Source organism: Haemaphysalis longicornis, unplaced genomic scaffold (assembly GCF_048455015.1).
Source record: "Haemaphysalis longicornis isolate Haplotype H1 unplaced genomic scaffold, Haemaphysalis longicornis Haplotype H1 scaffold_10, whole genome shotgun sequence".
NCBI lineage: Eukaryota > Metazoa > Arthropoda > Arachnida > Ixodida > Ixodidae > Haemaphysalis > Haemaphysalis longicornis.
The window spans coordinates 121,873,546-121,897,242 of NW_027526204.1; the positions used below are offsets into that span (position 1 = coordinate 121,873,546).

The 23,697-nt window shown below is 51.0% G+C and overlaps 1 protein-coding gene across 4 annotated transcripts in view; it reads left to right on the forward strand.

The window, feature by feature from the left end:
- LOC144159196 (uncharacterized) overlaps positions 1-23,697 on the forward strand; it is a 63,025-nt gene that overhangs the window by 14,904 nt on the left and 24,424 nt on the right. Inside the window, exons 1-2 of one of the 4 annotated variants that reach the window (XM_077690529.1) lie at positions 10,839-12,252; positions 14,370-14,676. The exons of 1 other annotated variant lie outside the window; for it this stretch is intronic. In XM_077690529.1, coding sequence (XP_077546655.1) covers positions 12,014-12,252; positions 14,370-14,676 — 546 coding nt within the window. In that variant the 5' untranslated portion in view covers positions 10,839-12,013. Of the gene's footprint in view, positions 1-10,838; positions 12,253-14,369; positions 14,677-23,697 lie in introns of those variants that run through there. 2 more of the 4 variants (XM_077690528.1, XR_013320266.1) reach the window with 2 other exon arrangements.

A 23,697-nucleotide genomic window follows, 5' to 3' on the forward strand; every position in this document is an offset into this window, starting at 1 on the left:
GCCAAACCTGTCACGTGAGGGGGTCGGCCGCGCCCCCTCGCTCTCACGGGTATCCTCCCGGAGGGGGAAGCGCGCGACCGCGAAGAGAGAGGTAACACCCCTCTCGCCTCCGCGGCGGGCCGAGAGGGATAGGCAAGATGACGGAGCTCCGCAATTCCCACATCCCTCCCCCCTTTGACCAAGGCCGCTCGACCTCGAGGGCTCCGGCGAACGATGACCTCACCGTTCGTTTCGCTGCCTGGCACACCTCCTTGAGCAAGTCCAAGAAAGTCCAATCCCGAACATGCGCAACTGCGCCAACGTCCGCGTTGCACCGCACTGCCACCACATAGTTCGCCACAATCACCACATAGTTCGCCACAGTCCGCCGGTTGACCTGATTTCGTCGGCCGACCCAAGGTCCGCAGGCCCCGCCGGAGAAGTAGGCTGGGCCGGTTGAGCACAGGGCCCGGGCAGCCGGCTGCTCCCAGGCGGTCACTTCCCGCAGCGGTTCGCCCCGCGCCGACGGGGCGCTTGCCTGCCGCACCGTTGGCGGCTTCCGCTGCTTGCGGGTTCAGCAGTGACCACCTCTGATGCCCGGACCCGGGGTGGAGGCCGCGTTCGTAGTGCTGCCTCCCAGGTGGCCAGTTAGCCCAGCGCTCGGCGATGGCTTTCGCTCGGCGCACCTCGGGCGAGCGCCTCCGCCACCATGGAGAAGGGGGCGCGATCAGCTGACCGCAAGAGCCGGCCCGCCGCGCAGCTCACTCGCTGTACGGGCTGCGGGGTCGTTTTGGCATACAGCTGGGCTCTCGTTCATCCCTGGGGTGGCGGCTGGCCCGGCTGGCCCGCTGCGGGCCTGGCGTGGTGTGGTGGCGTCGTGGTTGGAGGGTCGCTCGAACCCTGGGCGTGTGGGCTTGAACCCTCCGGAGACGGTGGCCCACCTGGTCAGCGACCTCGCCGATCGCGGATGTTGGGGCGGTGCGTCGGGAACCTTCCCTCCGCACCTCCTCCCTTTAGCTCGCGACCTCGCGAGCCCGAAGTGGGAGCGTCAGCAGTGGCTTCCTGCCGGCTGGCGCCCTCTGGAGTCACCCCGTGCAACGCATTGCCGGACCTCACGGCGTAGGCTGCGCGTTTCGTTGGCGCGCCTCGAGGAGCTGCCTCTGGCAACCCTTCCTGTGCGCAACTTTGCGCGCTGGAGGGCGGTGACCCGGTCAGCGATCTCGCCGGTTGCGGGTGTTGTAGTGGTGCGTCGGGAACCTTCCTTCCGCACCTCCCTCTAGCTCGCGACCTCGCGAGTCCGAAGTGAGAGCGTCGGCAGTTTCTCCTCTTGGAAAGTACTGCTTCAGCTCGCCCACGTGAATGGGGCCGCTTATTCGACCAGACCTCGGGTCTTTCAGCTTGTAATTCAGCCGCGAGATCTTCTCGGCGACTACGAACGGTCCTACCCACTTGGGTGCGAGACCGGCCGCGAACCCCGCGCTGGCATCGCTCAGCGCGTGGTTACGTTTCAAGACGGTGTCGCCCACTTGGTACGCCACGTCTCGATGAGCTCGGTCGTAAGCCGCCTTTTGGTCGACCCTGGCCTTACCGCGGCTGCGGTTCGCCTCCTTGATGGCTTCTGCCAAACGCTCACGCAAGCGCCGCGCGTAAGCCGCATCTGCTGCTTTCGCAGGGACTGCGGTCGACCTCCTGGCCAGAACCGTGTCCGTCGGTGTGTTCAGCTCCCTGCCGAACATCAGGAATGCGGGCGTGAAGCCTGTGCACCGATTCACGCTTGTGCGCAGAGCGAAGGAGATCGAGCTCAAGTGCTCATCCCAGTCTTGTTGCCGCCGGGCATATGCCCCAAGCAGTGGCTTTATGTCTCGATTTCGGCGCTCCGTCACGTTAGACTGGGGGTGATAGCACGATGTTGTTTGCTGCCTGACACCCATGGCCGCGCACGCTTCACGAAACAACCTTGATGTGAAATACGTGGCGTTGTCGGTAATCAGTCGCTCCGGAAATCCGTAGCGACAAAACACCTCGGACAGCTTTTGCAGGACCTCCTGTGCTGTCGCTTTGCGCAGCGGGTAGAGTTCAGCGATCCCACTGAAGTGGCATGTCACCACGAGTACAAACTTGTACCCTCTCTTGCTGCGCGGCAGCGGGCCCATCAGATCGCACGCCAGGACCTCCCATGGCTTTGTGCTCACGATAGGCTGAAGCAAGCCTGGCGCCTTACCGCCTCGCGGTTTGCGCTCTTGGCAGACGTGGCATGTGCGTACGTACCTACATACTTGTGCCTTCATGCCGGGCCAGGTAGCATACCGACAAAGCTTCCGCCATGTCTTTGGCGCGCTACCGTGGCCGTCTGCGTCGTGGTAGTGCTGCAATGCAGCACACCTCAGCTTGCTCGGGATAACGGCTTTAAAACACTCACTTGAGTCATTTTTGCCGGGCACGTATTTCAGCAGAGCTCCATCGGCGTCAAGCAGGTAACTTTCCAACTCGCTCGCAGCAATACCAGCTGCATTAGAGCCCGCGCCAGCCGCAATACCAGCAGCTTCCCGGCGCCCGTCATTCACCGGTGTTCGATTTGCCTGAGGGTCCGTCTCTTCATTAAGACTGGCGATCACCTCCCGACAAAACAAGTCCTCCTGCTGAGCCTCGACTAGCTCTTCCCGACTGAACGCAACCTCGAGCGGAACTCCTCCCCCGACAAGATGCACGTGCTCTGAGCTTCCGAAACTTAGGTCCTCCCGCGTTCCGCGCTCTCCCCGCGCCGAGAAGGGTCGCTGACCTACAGCATCCTCCTCGGCCTCTCCGGCCGGTTGGGTGTCGTCCACCGGCGCCCGTGACAGCGCGTCCGCGACCACATTCGTGGCACCTTTGCGGTAGCGAACTTCGAATTCGAAGCGTTGCAATGTCAGGGCCCATCGCGCGAGCCTCCCGCTGGGCTCACGGAGGCGGGAAAGCCATGTGAGGGCCATGTGATCCGTCTCGATCGTGAATTTGACCCCCTCTACGTACATCTCCAACTTTCGAAGTGCGTAGATTATGGCCAGACACTCCTTCTCGGTGACCGAGTAGTTTCGCTCTGCCGGTGTCAGCGCACGGCTCGCAAAAGCCACGGGTCGCAGTTGTTCTCCATCCACCTGGAGGAGCACTGCCCCTACGCCGAGGTCACTCGCGTCTGTTTGGATCACGAATGGCCTGCTCAGATCCGGCAGTTTCAGCGATGCAGTGTCTGCAACAGCTTTCGCCAGTTGGCGTAGGCTGCTCTCCTGCTCCTCTCCCCACTCCCAAGGGGCGGATTTCCTCAACAACTTTGTCAAGGGTGCTTGCAGGCGCACGCAAGCGGGGATAAACTGGCGGTAGTAGCCGATCATCCCTAGGAAGCGCCGAACTCCGGCGACATCCTTCGGCGTGGGAAACTCCAAGATCGCCCGGAGTTTCTCGGGATCGGGGGACACCTGTCCGCGTTCGATCCGATAGCCGAGCAGGCTCACTTGAGCGCTGCATATTTGCGCCTTGGCAGGATTGATGGTTATGCCAGCCGCCCTGAGTCGTCCCAGGACGTCTCTCAGGTGGCAGAGGTGCTCCTCGAAGGTGCGGGAGTAGACGACAATGTCGTCCAAATAGGCGAGGGCATGCTGCCACTTTGCCTCACCGAGCACCCGGTCGATCAGGCGTTGGAATGTGCTCGGACTTCCGCACAAACCGAAAGGCATACGTACGAACTCGTACAGCCCCCGATGGCAAGTGAACGCTGTCTTGCATTCATCGCCGGGACGCATCTCGACCTGAAGGTACCCCTTGCTGGCGTCCAAAATGGAGAAGTATTTTGCGCCACCGAGGTTTGCGACGATTTCGTCAACGCTCGGGAAGGGGTACGGATCCTTTTTCGTGACCGCATTCAGCCGCCGATAGTCGACGCACAAACGCCAGCTACCGTCCTTCTTTCGAACGAGCACCACTGGAAACCCCCAAGGGCTCGTCGAGCGGCGGATAATGCCTGCTTTCAGCAGTTCCTCCAGCGCCTCATCCATTGCCTGCCTCTTGGCGGGGCTGACGGGCCGGGGATTGCATTTCCATGGTTGAGCATCGCCGGTGTCTATGCAGTGCTGCACCAACCTTGTGCAACCTGCTTGCTCAGTGAATATCTCGCCGAAGTCACCTAACAACGACAAGACGCGGTCACGCTGCGCTGCTGTCAGCTCGCTAGCACTTGCTAGGAGCGCGCCCAATTCCTCGCCCTGACCTCGGGGTGGAAGGCGCGCAGCGCAGAAGAAATCAGCCGCGGCAGCAGCAACGACCGAGCCCGGAGGTTGCTGCTCGCGCCGGCTACCGGCAGCGCCTGAAGCTTCTGCTTCCCGCGGCGCGAGAGACGTTTCGGCGGCGCGCCCATGCAGTGACTTCTCTGCGGGCGGCGGCTCGGAAAACGGTTTTAGCGGCATAAACGGGCCCTCCCGATAGCCTCCGTTGCCGACGTCCACGACGCGATCACGCTGCGCCGCTGTCAGCTCACTAGCACCTGCTAGGAGCGCGCCTAACTCCTCGCTCTGATTTCGGGCTGGAGGGCTGGCGGCGCCGGAGAAATCAACCGCGCCGGGAGCGGCATCACCCGAGCTCGGAGGGTGCCGCGCGCGCCGGCTATCGGCTGCGCCTGAAGCTTTTGCTTCCCTCGGCGCGCGGGACGTTTCGGCGGTAGCCTCACACAGCGACCTCGCTGCCGGCGGCGGTTCGGCGAACGGCTTTAGCGGCGTAAATGGGCCCTCCCGATAGCCTCCGTTGCCGATGTCCACGACCAGTCCAACCTTGGACATAAAGTCTCTCCCCAGAATGACTGGGACCGTCAGTCCGGGCAAGTGGACGAAACGCATTCGCCGTACACGCTGACTCCAACGCACGACGAGGCGTACGTCACCGCGTGACGTAACATCACCACACGCAAGCTGGAGCGGCAACTTCCGCGCGCGCAGCCGAATAGCTTTGCGCTCGAGATGGGAAACGACCTCGTCCCCTACGAGTGAAGTGCTTGCCCCGGTGTCCAGCAGTGCCTTAAAACTCCGCCCCGCAATTGCGAGGTCGAGAAAGGGCACAGGCGCGCTGGTCGGAACTCCGACTCTGAATGCGGCGGGCGCGGTGATGTTTTCCTCTCGGGCGCGTTGATCAGCCGCCGGCGACTTCACCGGCGGCCCGCTGCGTTTCCCTGTCCACCTGGGCAGATTCGCATCATGTGACCAACTTGGCCACACCTGAAACAGCGAACAGAATTCCGTGCTGCTTGCTGCGCCGATCGAGGCTGCTCGTACGCTCCGCGGCCAGCTGGCCGCATCCGGTTCTCCGGGGGAGAGTTGTGAGCGGGTGCCAGCAACTGCGGCAGCGCCGATCCCGTGTAGGGATGCCCACTTGGGCGTGCGTTCGCCGGCCGATCACCTGACCGGTTTGTTGTGTGCACAGCGCGCGGGGCTGCCAGGACCTCCGGCCGTATCGCCTCCGCGTTGCGCAACCCATACGAGTAGGGGTCCAGCGCTCGGTCCCCGAGACCGAGCGTTTCTCGCTGGCAGGGTATCAACGTAGAGCCGACCTCGACTCGTCCGCTGCCCGTAACGCCGCGCCAAGCACAGCTTGGTTCCAGTGTTTCCACCGGAGGCGGCGGTGGCCGATACGCGTGTGCAGCAGCAATTGCTGCTTGCACACGACGAGATTCGGCCGCCAGCTCGTTGAGATCTCTGCACCTGCAGTTCCTCAAGTACAAGGCAAAGGTGGGGTGGCATTGCCTGATGACCCGATCGACCCGCTCCGAGTTCGGGGCATGTGGGTCGGCGTACTCGTAAAGCTCCTGCATCGCACGGACATACTCGATCATCGATTCGTCCGGAGCTTGGGTGCGCATTTCCAACTCTCTACGCATCCGCGGGAGGTAGTCGACGGGCAGGAATTCCTCCCTGAACATCGTTCGGAAGTCATCCATCGTGCGCGCCGTGTGGCCTATCACTCGATACCACCGGGCGGCATGGTCGACTAGGGCTGCGGGCAGAACTCTGTGCAGCACCTCGCTCTCGCTGATGCCGGTCGCCTGCTCGTAACGGCTCAGAGCCAGCAGGAAAGCGTTTGCGCTCACTTGATCGCTATAACCGCTATACGTCGGCATCGGTAGCTGCACCCTGGGAGCGGGTGAGCGCGCCGCCTGCAGCACTTGCTGCATGGCGCCTGCGAGAGCGTTCGCGATGGACGCTGCATCCACAGTCATTCCTTCGCTTACGGGCGCCTGCGTGCTCACTTGCACGAGAGGCGCGCCGCATGGGGCTTCAGCATTTGCGTAGGCCCGGCGCATGGTGGTTGAAAGCGCGGCGTCACCTGACGTAGAGCGCTCGGGGAATTCGGAACTTTCCGAAATTCTCGTTGCTGCGCGAGCCGCAGCATCTGCGTAGGCCCGGCGCATGGGGGTTGAAAGCGCGGCGTCACCTGACGTAGAGCGCTCGGGGAATTCGGAACTTTCCGAAATTTTCGTTGCCGCGCGAGCCGCAGCACCTGCGTAGGCCCGGCGCATGGGGTTTGAAAGCGCGGCGTCACCTGACGTAGAGCGCTCGTGGAATTCGGAACTTTCCGAAATTTTCGTTAATGCGCAAGCCGCAGCATCTGCGTAGGCCGGGCGCATGGTGGTTGAAAGCGCGGCGTCACCTGACGTATAGCGCTCGCGGAATTCGGAACCTTCCGAAATTCTCGTTGCCGCGCGAGCCGCAGCATCTGCGTAGGCCCGGCGCATGGTGGTTGAAAGCGCGGCGTCACCTGACGTATAGCGCTCGCGGAATTCAGAACTTTCTGAAATTTCCGTTGGTGCGCAAGCCGCACTCGCGGTTGCGTAGGGGCCGTGGAGAAGGGGGACCCGAGCCGCTCCTGCGGCTGCGGTGGGCGCTGTTGATGCAGAGCATCGCGGGACCTCCCGGGCATGATCACAAAGGTCAGCCAACAGCATCAAATCCGCCAACTCATAATGCTGTGCCATGTTCCTCGGAGCTAGCGAATTCACCATGTTCCATGTTCCTGTGCCATGTTCCTCGGAGCCTCCAATTCACTTGAAAACGAGTCCCACGTTCGGGCGCCAAAAATGTGGGGACCAGGGTTCTGACGGCGGCCTAGCTCGATCCTCGAGATCCGGCCGCAAGGCTAGCTCTACTGAACACCGCCACGGATCACCAACTTGGCGTATCGGCAGCGAACAGCAAGGAACACAGGACACAGAATTCGCCCACTCCGACGTTTATTGCAATGCAATAAAGGAGACGTCGGGCGCGTCGTTCTACACCGCCGACCACCTTAGCCGGGCGGGAGAGACAGGCGCGAGGGCGGACAAAGGAAGGCCAAAAAGGAGCGAGTCGTACTTACGGCCGCTCCCGACGATGGTTCGTGTCCAAAGAGGCCCTACCTCCGTCGCTCGCCTCGGACCAGCCCGCCGGAGCTTCCGGCCAAACCTGTCACGTGAGGGGGTCGGCCGCGCCCCCTCGCTCTCACGGGTATCCTCCCGGAGGGGGAAGCGCGCGACCGCGAAGAGAGAGGTAACACCCCTCTCGCCTCCGCGGCGGGCCGAGAGGGATAGGCAAGATGGCGGAGCTCCGCAATTCCCACAAACTCAACTTTGTGCCCTTCAGTGATCACCTACAACAGCTTTGCCATTCAACAGCTTTGCCATTCAAGTCTCGCGTGTAAGTGCAAGCTTCCCCGAATTTTTTTGCTTCAACATTTGAAAGTTTCAAATATTCGCACACACTGTCAAAGTCTAGGCAAAACAAAACTTTTACACTCACTTTGAGTGAAACAGAATAAACAGCATGCATATAACATAGCACTAAAGACAGAAGGTTAGCTTTATATATATAGCTAATGAAACATTTTAACTACACGGTGAAAACAAATCTGAGAAAACTAAGCTTCGCCTAGTAACGGCACCCCTTACGAAAACTTGGCACACCCTAACGGACATAACTAAAGTTATAAATGTGCATGCGGATTCGTAAAAGTTGATCCAAGGAAATAAGGGGCTAGGATCCAAGGAATCCTAGCCTTTTTCGAAAACAAACGCTCTTGGTGGTAATTTGTCGAGATAATGCCACCACTCTAGCCGCTCAGCCAAACCCTTGAAAACCACACCACATGGTGTCTGGGCGAGGTCTTAGCTGCTACCTGGGAGTGAACACTTGCAACACTCACAGAGAGCCCCAACGTGCAGGGGGCGAATCGAAGGAGGGGACACCTGACCATGATGTACTGTGTTGATGATTGTGTATGCTTTCCCAGCTTCTTAAACATTTGAGTGAATCCAACTTGCCCTCCTCTACCTGTGCTGGTATGGTCTTTTCTGACCTTACTCATGTTGGGGAACGACCCATCTTTTTCAGTGACACGTTCGCAGTTTTGTTTTTCCTTTGCTGCTTCTCGTCATCTTTGCTCACAGCCCTACAGATATAGTTTCCTGGTTTTCTTTTAGGCTTTTCAGATTGGTTGTTTCTCCTACACCTCTCTTCCCTTGTTTTGAATCTCGTGGTGCATTCTAGTGGTAATGCGTTGTTCCCAGATGATTTACGATTCAAAGTTAGTAACCTTGCTGCATTGTTTCTCTGGATAATTCAGCCCGTAAATTTTCTAATGCTGTATTTGAGTGGTCACTCTGAGCTTCTGCCCCAGAGCACGCCAAATGTGGAGGTCACTCCCAATCCGAGTGAGAGGCGTCTCTTCCGAACTAAACGCTTTACATGATTTCGGGGCAGTGGGCGACCAAGGTGCCACAATGCGGCCAGTACTACTTTGGCGCAGCGGTGGGAGTGGCCTACTACTTGCTTCGGCACCATATTCAAACAGGTTTAAACGCATGACCAGCAGCCGGCTGGGCTGCCTAGAGATGTTTAAGCTTGCCACCACGGCAGATATTTGATGGTAGCTTTCATTTTGGGCTCTTTTCACGCATGTGTAACTTCGGGGCTTCAAGTAAATTTTGGAGAGTGGCCACCAGGGGTAGCTGGAGCTACTAGCGCTGTTTCAAGACTGTTGCCATGATTTGCCGTCGCCGGCAAAGGACGGGTGGCATCAGTGACTGCAGCAGCACGTTTGTCGTGTGTGCAGCGCACTTTCACGTGAAAAGCAAAAACACCATGCCCTACTTAACACTCCGTCAATAAACAGCTGGCTAGACCTCAGTGCGGTAGCAGCAAAGTTGCGCAAATTGTGTAACTCAGCAGCCTGCGGGTGAGCGACGCAGCGGTGGTGTCACATGACCACTTGCCTCCAGATCTCAGCAGTGCCTCCCACATTGGAGGCAGAGCGGTTGGAGGCACTTCGAGGCAGAAGATAGTGCTGTAAGATGCCTGACCGAACATACTTCAAGCACTTGACTTTGACTAGTGGAATGTGCAGACAGTTTTTGGAGCGCTGTAGAGTGCTCTAAAGTGAGCATCCTAATACAGCATACGCCTGCATAGTCCAGTGCCTTATGCTGTTCCAATGCTCATGGTGAACTAGTGTTGCCTTGCGGTTAACAAAGGTCAACCACTTGCCCACAGTCTTTTTTGGAAGGCAACATGCTCTGGAAAAACAGCGTTTGGCAACATATATGCATCATCACTAGCCTATACTGCCTCTAGACAGGCACATAGCTGGGATTTTTTTTAGTGTAGAGCACTTTAGGGGCTCGCCTTGTAGTCGTAGCTCGCTCGCTGGAACCAAATAGAGCCGTACGGCGTTCCATCGTAGCGGCTGTCGTCGCGGCGTAACCCAGAGGCTTTGAAAGCCAAGCGGTTTATATAGTCGCAAGCATTCAAAACTCGTGAACCGCTGGCGCTTGTCATACATCTCCCCATTGTTTAGCGCAAAGAAGACTGTAGGTACATTTGAGGCAAAGTATACGTAATTAACTGGCAGTGCCCACGTTCATTTAGTTAGGAATGCTTGTTGGGTTGGACCCGCCGCGGTGGCCCAGTGGCTAAGGTGTTGCGCTGCTGAGCACAAGGTCGTGGGTTCGATTCCCGGCCATGGCGGCCGCTTTTCTGATGGAGGCGAAAAGCAAAAAACGCCAGTGTGTACGAGATTTCGGTGCGCGTTAAAGATTCCCAGGTGGTCAAAATTAATCCGGAGCCCTCCACTATGGCGTGCCTCATCGCCTGCGATGCGTCGGCGCGTTAAACCCCACAATCAATCATCAATCAATTGTTGGGTTGGTTTTTACGATAGCGAGTGAAAAAAGAGTGGCAGTGCAATGCCGGCATATGTGGGAGGAAAAGCAACCCCAAAAGGACAGAACTCTTGCTTGTGCAGTGTCAGGCAGGGGGCTCACGAGCACTGCGACGATTGGAAATTTTAATTGCATTGGGTGGTAGCAGGGAGCGCATAACAGCGCTACAGCCCATTACGGTAAATCACTGCGCTACACTTCCGACAGCTTTTACATATAGTGGAACGGCTTTAATTTTTCTAGGGGGGCCTAACGTTCTCAAGCCCCCCTCCCACCTCCCGAAAGAAAACAGAACATGGTAGTTTGCAAGCACCCTTAAAGGCAATGATTACAAAATATGTTTGGTTTATTAAAAAGACTGTATTGTCCTGATAACAATGATGCACATTTTAGCGCAAACTTTAGAAGAATAATTGACATATTAAACAAAACGTGAAGCTGTGGTGACTCCTAAACCCCTTTCCGGCGATTTCTCATGACATCACGGGATCTTGTTTGTACGATTGGTGCCCAGCGACCTAAGCCACGACCAAGGAACATAATTTCGTGACTGTAGAGGGGTGTCAGGTTCGGTGACAACAATAATAAATAGAAGAAGAAACTTTTGAAATGAGACTATGTTTATGTTCTAGCCAAAACCCAAATAAATACACACTATGGACAGAGAAACTAAACGGCACTGGGGAACCGAAGTATAGATGGGCACTGCGATAACGCGGTAAAGAAAACACTAACAAGATCAACAACCAATAAACAGTCAGTCTGGGAACGAATGGCGGGGACACAGTAAGGGTTCACTGCGGGAACGGGGTCGTCCTACCTCTCGTCGCGGTGGCGTAGTCGTGATGCTTCGGTGTTAAAAGGTCGAGGTGGCGTGTGGTGGCCGGGGCGGTAGCGCGTGCACCGAGCTCCCGTTGCACCGTTGTGGTGAACGCAGCTCTCTTGGGGCGTCGCTGTCTCCTAGCAACGCATGGTGACGACTTTCTCGCGGTGGTGAAGTTCTGGAGGTTGCAGTTGAGGAGGACCTCTTGGGGCACGGCACCGGTCTGGTCGCCTGACCGCCGCACATCCCGGTCTCGCTCTACACACCGGCTCCTTTGCTGTTCTTCCACCAAGATTGCCTCCTGCCGCCGGCCTCTGTCGATGGCCTCTTGCGATTGTCTCGCCCATGAGTGCGGGATAGCTGCCCCCGCGAGACGACGATGATGATGGTGTCTCGGGTTTTGAAACATACCCCCAGAGCGTGTCTGGTCTGTCGTAGCTGCCTTCGTTTTCACTTCGTGACAGGGGCCTTTAATCCATTGGTCCTATCATTTAGCTTATAACGTGCAGTTAATACACTGATAACTGCATTTTTAGTGCTGGCCTATACTAAATCACTCCTGCCAATATTGCATCACTTCAGAGCGAAATCTGAAAATTTTTAATATTTGTTGCATTGCTTCGGTTGAAAAACGCCTTCTGTGACTGGAATGGAGTTGAGCGAGTTTTCAAAGGCTAGTTCTAGCAAAATGAACAAAGTTATGTTTTGTCTTCACGTGGCCTCTTTAGGGTCTGTCTCATGACATTGATGTTGATTTTTATGGTATTGTAGTGCCAAGTGAAGTTGTTAACTCGGCGAAAATCCGCTTGCCGTGGGGTGCAAATCTGCACCTGTGATACGGGATGTACACTGCACGCATGGGGGCACCTTGTGCAGGCTGTCATGTGTCAGGGCACCCCCTGAGAGGGGATGCATCAACCCCCCCCACCCCTTAAAAAAAAAAGGGGGAAGAAAAAGAACGAAGAAACGCGAATTTGAACGGCGCGCCAGTTGCGCACCAATGAATGAACGCCGTGCCGAAACCTCGAGGCATTGTGGTCAAATATGGCAGCGCACTCGTCAGTCAGTCAGAGAACGCCACACAGGAGGCAAGGAACGAGGATGTGGAAGGAGCACGTGAGCTTCAAGGAACACTCCTGGGGGACGCGGCCAGGCCACCGACTATGCCTACCAAGCCTAGGCGGGAGCGGGCCGACTTCGCATCGGCTGCGGCATCCGAGCCACACCGTGAACCTGTGTCTTCGTCAGTCTTGGGCAGTTACTAGTTACTAGTAATGCGTTACCGGTAACTAGTTACTTTTTTCAGTAACTTGTAACTGTAACTAGTTACTTTTAAGTTAGAGGAACTTGTAACTGTAACACTGTTACTTTTTTGTGGAGTAACTGTAACGATAAATATCGTTACAGTTACTTTATTTCTATAAAAAAAAATTTTCCAACAGCAACACTCATTAACGACCGTTGTACAGTTTGCGCATTTCACTTTTTCAGCCTTTCCTCCGCAGAACCTTAGTCTACTTCACCTATGCAAGCTTACTCCCTTTGCATGGGTGAAAAAGATCTGGACTAGAAATGATTAGGCGTGCACAAGTGTGTGATGCTCCACGTGGTCCACAAATGGCTCGAAGTTTCTAAGCTGCGGTATTTTCCTCAGCAGTGCGACATCGCTCTCACCCATACCCTGCGACACGCGCCTAAGCGCACGTGGATGCATGTTGACGCGCCAGAACCTATAGTCCGATTCGCGGCTGCACCATTTTCGCCGCATCTGGAGTACAGTGAACAGGAAAACAAAGGCAAACAGGAATACAAAGGCGAACAGGAAAACAAAAACCCACGAACGCCGCACAACGCACTGAAACCTCTGCACTTTCGCGGAAGCCTGGATAACTCCGGTCAGGGCGTCGCTTTCTCATTAGCGACGTGCAGCACCGTTTGCAGGGTCATAAAATGCCGTGGGGAGTCTCTCGGCGGCCTCGCGCTCGTCCAGCCCTAAGCGCACTGTTCGATTCACAAGTCGCAGTTGCTTGCGACCTTTGTGCGAGACCCCTGGCCGTATTTGGGACCACATGTTTGGGACCCCTGCTCTAGAGGCTTCATAGAGCTGTCAACAGTGCCCGAACGAGGTCGAGGAAGTAATAAATTTCAAGCCCCTCCACACATACAACCTCCCCAACAATGGTGGCCCTCGGCTTCCCTCACACCAGCCAGCATCTTGGCCGGCAGACGTCTGACCACACTGCCACTGCACGAAGAAATGTTCTTGGAAAGCCTCGCGACTTCGTTTAGAGCGCTGTGGCTGAAACGGAAAACAGTAGCTACATCTGCTCTTGAAGGTTGGGTGCAAGGAATACTTGGGCGAGCTTCGTTCGGCCTACGCCTCAAAGCAAACGAAGGGAGGGGTTCCTGGGATCGGCGACGTGATTGCTGTGGAAGGCTGGGATTGTGAAAACAGTGTTTTCCGGTTGAGTCGGCAAAATCCGCCTTTGTGAGGACAGGGGGGAGGTGGAGGAGGGGGAAAACAGTAAAGCGTTCATTTCAGTTTCTATTCCCTTTGGAAATATCGTCTCATTCCAGGGATGGGGGTGGCTGGGGGTTGGGGCGGGAGACCTACTCCGAGGGCCCACGGACAAACGTCACTTCGGCAATGGCTCAAATTGGTCCCCGTCTCCGACCACAAGTACGAAATAAAAAGTTAACGAAGCGCTTTTTTTAATATCTTGCAAAAACACCTCGACAACCGAAGTACTCCACTCCCACGTCTGTTTCCCCTTTCCACCGATCCGCCACCTCCGCCACCTTTTTCCCATTCTCTCTCACTACGCGGGGCGGTCAAGCGACGGCATTGTAGGCGAAAATAAATTAAGTTGACATTGAAAGATTGTTTCGGCTGTGTCGTCCTCCAGCTCTATATATTACAAGTTCGGCCTCTCTGATTCCAACTTTGAAAAACAACTAATCCTATGCTACAATGATGTTTGAAAGTCAATTTCTTACAGCGAGAGTGTACCAACAAAAAAATAAAGTTCCTTATGTTGGATAGCAAAACTTCAGTAATAAAAAAAAAATGAGGCGTACACAACGATTGTTGGTTTGGGCATGAGAGTGCATCACTTTACGTTCCCCTCGTGTAGGCTTTACTAGGTGCAGTTTTTACTACCTGCATGCCTTTGTGCGTTTTTATTAAATACGCCAAATCTTTTTAGCTATTACTTAGTTTTATACAGTAACGGAAAAGTAACGACGTTACTTTTTTGCAGTAACTGTAACTGTAACTAGTTACTGTTGGAAAATCGTAACTGTAACTGTAACAGAGTCACTTTTTTGGGTTAGGTAACTGTAACACTTACTTTTTTTCAGTAACGTGCCCATGACTGGTCTTCGTTGCCCCAGCGGCGGCGGTCGGACACTTGCGGCCAACGTCCACGCACCGTCGACGTTCGCTTCGACAGCCCCGAAAGGCTACGTTCGTGCCAAGACCTACCTGGGATGTCCAGCCCTGGGCTACAAGGGGGTAGCCACCGAGGAAGGACGTCGGGACACGCGGAGCCCACGCTGTTCAAGGAACGACCATGCGCATCGAACGCCGGCACCAACAAGAGACGACGACGGCTACCACCGAGTCGCGGCCACTCAAGGGTGCGACACGTCAGCGCCGACGACCGAGGTAGGCCAGTCCAATAGGGACGCAGTCATAGGAAACAACTTCGGACTAGTTGTTGTAGGTACAGTATTTAAAACAATATGTATAATTACTAACTTGTGGACAGGGTTCCTGGGATTGGAGTCTATTGGAACTTCATTGTAGCGACTTTTGTGTTTGTGTGTCAGGATGCTTAGTTAGAGGGTGGATTGTTTATCGGTTGTGTGCAATAGATGTCTTGAGTGCCTTACGTTAGGGTTTTTCGAGTGTGTATTAAATGTAGGTTTTGTTAAACACATCAACGGCTTTCCTGCATCCATTTCTCTGAGCTGGTCAAGACAACCTCACCAATCCGCTCGCGTGACACAGGCATTACATTAAATGGCGAGTTTCATGTGATTACTTGCTTAATTTCAACGTGTTTAGTATGATGAGCATTACATTCACACTAAAATGACGTAAGACTAAGAATTAGATTGATTTATTTAGTTCTTCTCCAAAATACAGTATTTAAACAATTTCTTTGCATATAAGCATTCTACGCTCATACAACAGGTTCCAGTGTAAGTCCAACTGAACTGATTCTGTGCAGTCTACATCAAGTCTATGCACTTATGTTAAGTGCAGCGCAAGGCTTATCGTAAAAGAATGTTCAATTGTTCAGCCTAGTACATACTGCCGGTGTTAAAGCTGAACGGTAAAACAGTGCTTTGCAGTGTACGAGCATGGGCGGCGCTGTAAGCTATAGGGTGCACAGAAATTTTGTAGCTTTCGTTAGTGGCATGGGAAATGGAAATTATGTTGGGAAGCTCCTTGGTCCACCAGAAAACAGGGAGCATTGGGCAGTTGTACAGAGCCATCATGACCTTCGGGCATGGGTCGGTGCTCAAAACTAGTCAGCATGTTGTTCCCCGCAGTGCACCAAGAAAACATGCGTAATGGCATGGTCCAGCTTACATAAATGCTACAGACTACTGTGTTTCAGCATGAAACGGACAGTAATGGCACAGTTAAAGCATTCCCTTGGTTGACAGCGACCATGATGTTCAAACTGAAGCATGGTTTCAGGCTGACATGCTAGTTTGGCTAAAAATTTAAAGGTTGTTTACGGTCATTTTGGTTAGTAAAGTAATGCTTACGATTGTTCAAAAATTTCTCTATGCGACAGAGCAAACATTTTAGAATGTATAAGTAACAGTTGTGGATCCTGGCAGAATCACATTAGCGCGCACCTGCGTGGGGGGAGGGGGCAAGGAGGGGGAGGGTGGAGGTGTGCTGGTGCTTTTGGGAGGGTCTGTGGTCTGGTAGTTTTCTTTTTAATTACGACATTCATTTGCCGTGCCAGCTTGACAAAGCATTGAAAGAATGAAACTCTTGTGCCCACAAAACTTCAAAGAAGGAAACGAAAAATTTACCAGAGTGGCACGTTCGTTTCCTCGCCGCCAATATGAAGGTATTTCACTTGCGCACACTGCTATGATAATTTTACAATTAAGTGTAACTGTACATGCACGCATCGGTATAAAATGCAGTAAGATAGTCCCGGTAACGGGCACGCCACGCGGCAGCGGTTACCTCACATGGGGTTCAGGACGTTTCGGTTCAGGGCGTTTCGGTTCAGGATGTTTTGGTGTATGGACATTTCGGTGTATGGACGTTTTGGTGTATGGAAATTTCGTTGTACGGACGTTTCGATGTACGGGCATTTTGGTGCACGGACATTTCGGTGCACATTTTTTTGGCAACAGAATTATCGGGTGCTTGCTTGTTTGAAACAGCTGTTATATTTTTTTCCCCATAACATAGGTTATTGACAACAATCTAGCGCAGTGATTTCATTTTTAGATTGATTCCGTGTTCGATTTTTACCAGTTATTTCTAGAAATTGAACCTTGTATATTTTTGTTTATTACCTTGTTCAGGGAACACCTGTTATGCAACCAACTGATTGAATTTTTTTGCCCATGTTTTTTTTTTCTAATTTAAGGGCACAGGGTAAGACGAAATTTTGAAAAAATGACTTTTTGTTTTTCTTCGCAATTAGGAAAGTTCAGTTCCTTGTGCACATTTTCCATATTCACACTTGCCTTAAAAAGTCATATTTCTCGCTAAAAAATAGTTTTCCCGTAAGCAAGTAGTAAGTCATCCTCTTGGAGAATGTTCTCCGTGTTTATTGTCATTTTTTTCATAAAAAAACTTCCTGTTCCAGATCAAAACGCTTTTCTGGAACCAGCTGTATTAAGAAATTGCTTAGCAACCATTGCATAGCTGATTTTTCAGCGAGGGCAATCCAAATACCCTGTTGCACGTTTTTTACACATTTGCCCTTCGAAGCCGCGCACGAAAAAACATCTTTTCTGGGCTTCACACTCTCATGATTGCAACATTGGATGCTGTTCTCTCATTAAATGATGATAGCAACGCATGAGCCAGCTTTTGAAATCATTTAGACCAAAACCAGGGCGCAACACCACCATCAAGTGGCTTAAAGAGGTTGACCACAAGCGAAATACTTTGTGAACAGATCTGTCTGATGGTGCACAATAATAGTCTAGGAAGGACAGACGACCGGCTGAAAAGCAAAAAAATGATTTCGACAGTGATTACGAAGCTGGTGCTTTCTAAATAAATTCCTCTAGTGGTGTTTTTGGCAAAAAAGTATTGTTTTTCACCTTTTTCTTTACTTTAAACTCAATTATCTCGAAACAATGTTTTTTATTACATAGGCACCATTATTTTTTACATCTTCCATGGCAACGAGCTGATTTTTTTTCCCCTTTCATCTACATAACTTGGCACACCTGCTCCACTAGAATTGAAAATATGCACGCGACAGTTTTTTTGTTACACAACTTTTAGTACTAAAATAATGCCAAAATTTAGGTACTAATGGACAAAGAATTATACAAAACTGAATTTTTTAAGGATGTTCATAATTCTAGTACAGTTAAAAGAGCACAAAATTTGAAAGAAAATAATATATACGTTATGTAGATACCTTTATTAGATGCCGAGCAAAATGTACCTCAAAATGGTAAAAAATGCATGGGAAGTATGGGGCCCTTAAAACAAGACGTTAATTTATATTCGCTCTTTTTTGCCGCAAGCATAATGCCCTGTTTATGCAATTTTGTCTTAATAAAAGGCACTCTCTCACTATCCAAAGAATGGAGCTTACAAACATCCGGTTGCCCCCAAAAATTCAGAAAATCTTATGAAGTGTTTTATGTAGGCTACGCTGTCCCGCTAAAATAAATTTACAAACACTGTTGTCACCACCTTTTTTTACGAACGAGTCTAGGCTATCGTCATGGAAGAGGAACCGGCCTTTTTGAAAACAGCTGTAGCTTCTATATCTCCTTGATGCTGATAAAGCGGGAACGGGTTAAGTGTACAAATACCACACATTCCCCTATTCGGGCAAACCAACCATTCTTAGTCCCGGCAGCCCTCTTTTTCAGTCATATTATTTTCGGTTTCCCCTGAAAATCTTACAGGCCTAGCGGGGTTAAGTCTCCGAAGTGTCACTGCATTGATGCAAGAAAATGCTATACATTCACCACGAGTTTACACAACCTCTTTAATGCGCAACAAAAAGCCACCCAAAAAGCCCCTGAGGACGCAATGACTAGAATCGTTGGCCCTTGTTTTACCCCCCTCGAGGAGCAAGCTTGCTGGCTTACGCACGTCGCGGTCATGCTGATGGCGCCCCCTATCCAGCAATCGCCCCTACTTCACGTTCGGTCGCCTCATCAGCAATTAATTCTTCAGGTTGCACCTATCATAGACACCCCAGACAATCCCCACTTTCTTTCATTATGAAAGGGCAAAATTTGAATACCCTGGTTTGGCGAGAGCTGCCACAGTCATCTTCAAGTTTTTGACGTCCAGTTTACACATTGGCGGAGCGGAAGTGACAACCACGGGTGAGACAGCTGCGCATATTGCGCAGTTCTGATACAAATGTGTTTTCCTGTGCCCAGCTGCTCCAAAAGCTTGAAATTCGCAAAAATTGCGCCAAACTGCTCCAAAACAGTGAGAGCCAAGGATTTTAACGCTCCCGTCAGTTTCGGTGGGGAAAAATGCTTACTGACGGCATAATTTTCCAGCACCCCAAAGGTGATGCTGTTTGTAAAGGTTTAATCGATTGATCATGTAATAAAAAAACCCGCATAAATTTTCCCCGAGATAGCCTTTTTGAAAGTCGCAATGTGGGGTTGCACATATTATATTCTGTGAGATTTTAAAGTCTTCCCATACAAAACCATTGCAAAGTCCTGTAGAAAAAATACTTATGTGTACTGAGGCGACAAACTACTTGTGGAAGTTGATAAAAAACGGCAATTTTCGGAGCGCCGTATCTCTGGAATGACATCACTGGGCGCCACCATTTTGGTGTGGAGAAGATTGCGAAACATGGCAGCCTAGCGAAGCATTTGCTCGTCGTTCAGGCAGAGTGCTCTTCGCCGATTTCTACCGTGGTTTTGGTTATGAGGGTGGCTGGGTTTACATTTAGTCATTTGGTCTGTTTCGGGAAGTTGCGTGACTCGAAAGACGGGAGTTCACCAGAAACGTGGTGCCCTCGAATTCACCAAGTTTCGGCCTTGAGTGAGGTGCGCTGCGTGCTTGAAAGGAAATTTTGGACTCATTGCGGTGTTATAGAACGCTTAGTTATTGCTGCCTTTGACAGCGAGCTTGCGAGCGGCGGGAATGGGACGGTCGACACTGCAGAAGTGGCGGCGCAGGCTACATCGCCGCAAAATGTTCAAGCAGTGTCGAATAGCGGGTCGGGCTATTATTGCACGCTAGTAGTAATAGTTCATCTACCTGAAGTGAAATTTAATGCCAAGAGGGAGGTGGCTAAATATACCAACATTACTTAAATTACAATCGTAGTGAACGTGCACATTGGGTATTGAAATGGTAGGGATGGTGGGGTGTGACGACTGTCACCTCGCCTTTCGCAACTTTTGCCTTGGCTCTACACTTGTGCGTAAAGCCCAGTCTGGGATTACAAAAACAATAATTTCTGCATTCACATGATAGTAAAAATGTTTAGCAGTTGCTCGGTTTTTCAATTCGATATTTCCATCGGCGCTGCACGCTATCTGTGCATAGAGCTTCAGTATTTAAAAATGGTTTGTGAAAGGGTAGTGGAATAGAAAAAAAACTTTATTGAAACGCTGTTTCAGTGTTATGTACATTCAAAACAGATTAAAAAGTGCACTTTTCTCCCCGGAGTTGCCAAAAATGTGATTTTTTAGCTCCTATAAGGTGACATAATAAATGTCGTTCTTCTGCTCCAAAATCGAGATTTCGCTGCTCCAAAAATTGCTCCCAAATCTGATTAAGCTGTCTCACCCCTGGACAACCCCTCCCCCCTCTCTACCAAGGGGACTGGTACCCGGTGCACAGTTCCCCTCCCCCCTCCCCATGGGGAGAAGCTGCACACGGAGTACTAGCCTCCTTTAGCGACGCCGCTGAAAATAATGAAAAGGGAAGGCACACTCCCTCGAGCTAGCTGGTTTCTTTTTTCTCGCGGTGGTTTGGCATGGGGTTGGGGGGGGGGGGGGGAGAGGAGAGAGAGGAATGGATTGAAAGCAGCAGTGTCTTGCACCGTCGAATAAAGATGAAAGCTCTTCGGTAACACTGAGATTAAAGAGTTAGGGTTGTTCACATGAATGCTAAAAAAATCGTTTGAACAGAAGTAAATTAGCAGCATTAGGATTTACCATTTGCTATCAAAATGTGCTTTTACGCACTAATTCTCCGCCTAGGTTGTGTGTGGGCCACATGCTGTGCGGTCCACAGACAACTCTCGGACGTTAATATCATATCTTGTGACGAAATTACCATACTAAAGCTAAATCGTTGAAAGAACCCTTGGGACATTCCGTGTGACGAAATGTCCACACCGAGACATCCTGCACCAAAATGTCCGTGCACCAACATGTCCATGCACCGAAGTGTCCGTGCACTGAAATGTTCGCAGCGAAACTTCCTGCACAGAAGTGTCCTACGCCGAAATGTCCGAATCCCCCTCACATGGAGTAGCGAGCCTGTAAAAGCAAACTACTAAAATTGCAGCGAGAGCAAATATATTTTTAACTCTTTATGTAGTGAAAGTACTAACGCTGTCCTGATGCACTTTGAATAACCGTTTCCATTAGGTGTTTATATGGGTTGAATTTGTTTTCCCTCATTCAGTGTCACCTATCTGCTTCATTGTGGGCGCTTCTTTCAACAATCAATTCAAATGCAAATACTTTATTCGAAATGAAACTATACAAATTTTCTAACTCACAGACACAAAGGTGCTGTGACATTGTGTAAGTTTTAGGTAGGGATAATTTAAATATCAAATAATTCATTATTGATTTACACCGCTCAGCTGAAAGTCCAAGCAACCTCCATTGTCACAAGTCATCAGTGATTATGCAAGGATAAATCAGTGGAAGACAATGACTTACAATTCGAGAACTCCTTTGCAGGGGCATTGCTGGGTAAACTTGCACCCGGGGTCCAGAAAATTTGTCACCCCCTCCCATATACGAAAAAATTAATAATAAAACAAGTATTGGTGGTGAGATGTTTCAGTGGCACCCCCTGGTTCTGACGTCAGCTAAGGGACGAGCACCACTGTCATCTGCTACACTCCATTTGTGAGGGGCAGCAATGCCTGTGCTAGAAACCACTGCTTTGAAGCTTTGCTGCATTAAAAAGCATATTTTGAGTAATTCAGTTATTTTTGCCAGCTTCTGACACCTCTGAATAATTTCAAGCGGTATTCCGCACAAGTTTGCAACACACGAGGAGAGAGAACAACTTTCTTGAGAGCATCGGTCAGGTGATCATATGTAACTCGTCCTTTCTAGCTTATTCGCGAGATTCAGCGGTCAGAGCTCCTCGATAAGTATTCGAAATGCTAGGCCTCACTTAAGTATTTTTGAGATGCTCTTATAAGACTCAACCGTCTAATGCTACGTACAAAGCAGCAGGTCCTTATACACATGCATCACACACCAGGAAATAAAGCAGCTGTCTTCTATTTATTTCATTCTTGACTTGAATCATATGAATGTTTTTTCTGTGCCCAACGCATCAATTTTTCTGCACCGTCTCGAACGTCTTATTAGGAGGTTTGGGGATGTTTGGGAAGCTCGCAAAGTTCTTGTGGATATTTTCTTCAGGCTGTAAGGCATACATGCGCCCTCCTCATTTCTCTACGGCTGCGGGCAAGAAGGTGCATATCCGCAGCGTGCGTTGTTTATTGACATGCAAGTGAAATGAGAGTTGTGGCATACGCCACCGCGAAACGGCGCAGACAACATTGTCCAGAGTACTTGAAGGTGGATTTTGTGTCTCGAAATTCAATCGTGACCGTCCTTATCATAACGAACTGACTCAACCAGAACATTGATGACATGATTGCTGCGTTGAAGGCTTGATATACTCGTGAACGAAAGTAATAAATAGTATCCGTGCCGGTTTCCACTATAACAAGAATCTTAACCAATCAATATGTCCAAGCAGCTGTTTATTGTTCGCTTCAGGCGTCGTGAACAAATCCTGGCCTTTTTGGGATGGCTTTCCATGAATTGAAGAACATTACTCTCTCGTCCTGGACTGAGGGCCCCTCCCACTAACCAGCTCGATTTCACTGTTAAATAAAGTTTTCTCCTCCTCCTCCTCCCTGACTCCTCCTCCTCTTGGGTGCAGTTTTAGTATAACGCATATCTGAATACTGGGAAGATGCGGCTGTGGGAAAGGTACCGTAAATATCCTTCCAGGTCTCAACAAACCTAGCGTTACTGTATTTTTACCGTAGACGTTTTTCGCCTTGCTCAATAAGATTCCATGGTGGTTAGAAGCTTGTTATAAAACCAGCATGTGCCAAAACACACAGTAGGTTATTTGGAACTCAACCTACATTTTTCTGCGGTCCATAGTGCTTGTCGGCATACTTCCATGCCATGAAAACTTAGTGATGGGACACAAGACTTTCGAGCATTCGGCTAGGTTGCAAAAGCTGTTTTATTGTTTAACCTTACATATGATTACCGGGAATCGTAATGTCTTCTGCCACAGCCAACAGGCCAAAAGGCCTGGAATTAATCTTGGTCTAGCATTTCCGCTGTTGTCGGTTGTTAGCAGCTGGCTGTTCCCTTTGTTCGAAAAATTGCCGAATGCAGAAGCTGACACCTAGCTTCGACTCTTCGCGCTCCGCACAGGACCATCTTCGCAGGAGATGTGGCAACACCAGCAATGTTTTTCCGGGGCGGTATCCAGAACTACACTTTAAATCAAGTCTTGAGCTAGTGTATGCGATTTTAGGTCTTTATTAGGATAAAAAGTCACGCACACACAAAATGTGGTACGGAGAAGCATCAAAAGTCAACTGAGTGTAAAGAAACAGAGAGAGCGATCCCGATTGAAGCAAACGACAAATGCGAGAATCCCTAAGCCGATGTCACGGAGATGCACTTCGCAGCGCCGCCCGTGGTCGCGCTCACTGCCAGTTATTGTTATTATTAATACTAATATTAATGTCTTCCATCGTAACATGCATATTAAGGCTCGTTTAGACTTGCGACTGGAGATACTAAAAGCGATTTCTGTTGCTCGTCTCAGCATCACTCGTCGCGCGACAAGAGCGATTGATTTCGGCCAATTTTGTACCTTTTATTTAGATACGAATATAAAAAAAACTTTTCACAAATACTGAATGCGTGGGCTACAAAATGTCAATGCAAGCATGCATAATACACAACATGCGATGTGAAGTGATCGAAGCAGCACAATAATTGATGATGTGTAGTAATCTATAAACAACGGGTAATATAGCAGAAAAGTAAGCAGCAAAATAAGAAGCCGTGTGTTATTTGTGCAAACTAAACCAGAATAGCTACACGAGCTTGGTTTAGAGACCCCATACGCCAATGGGTGCAAATCACGAATAAACAAACATGGACTTTTTCGGTGAATTAGGCGTTGATAAAAATCCTAAGAGTAAACAGCGCGGTAGTGTGTAGCTCGTGAACACGA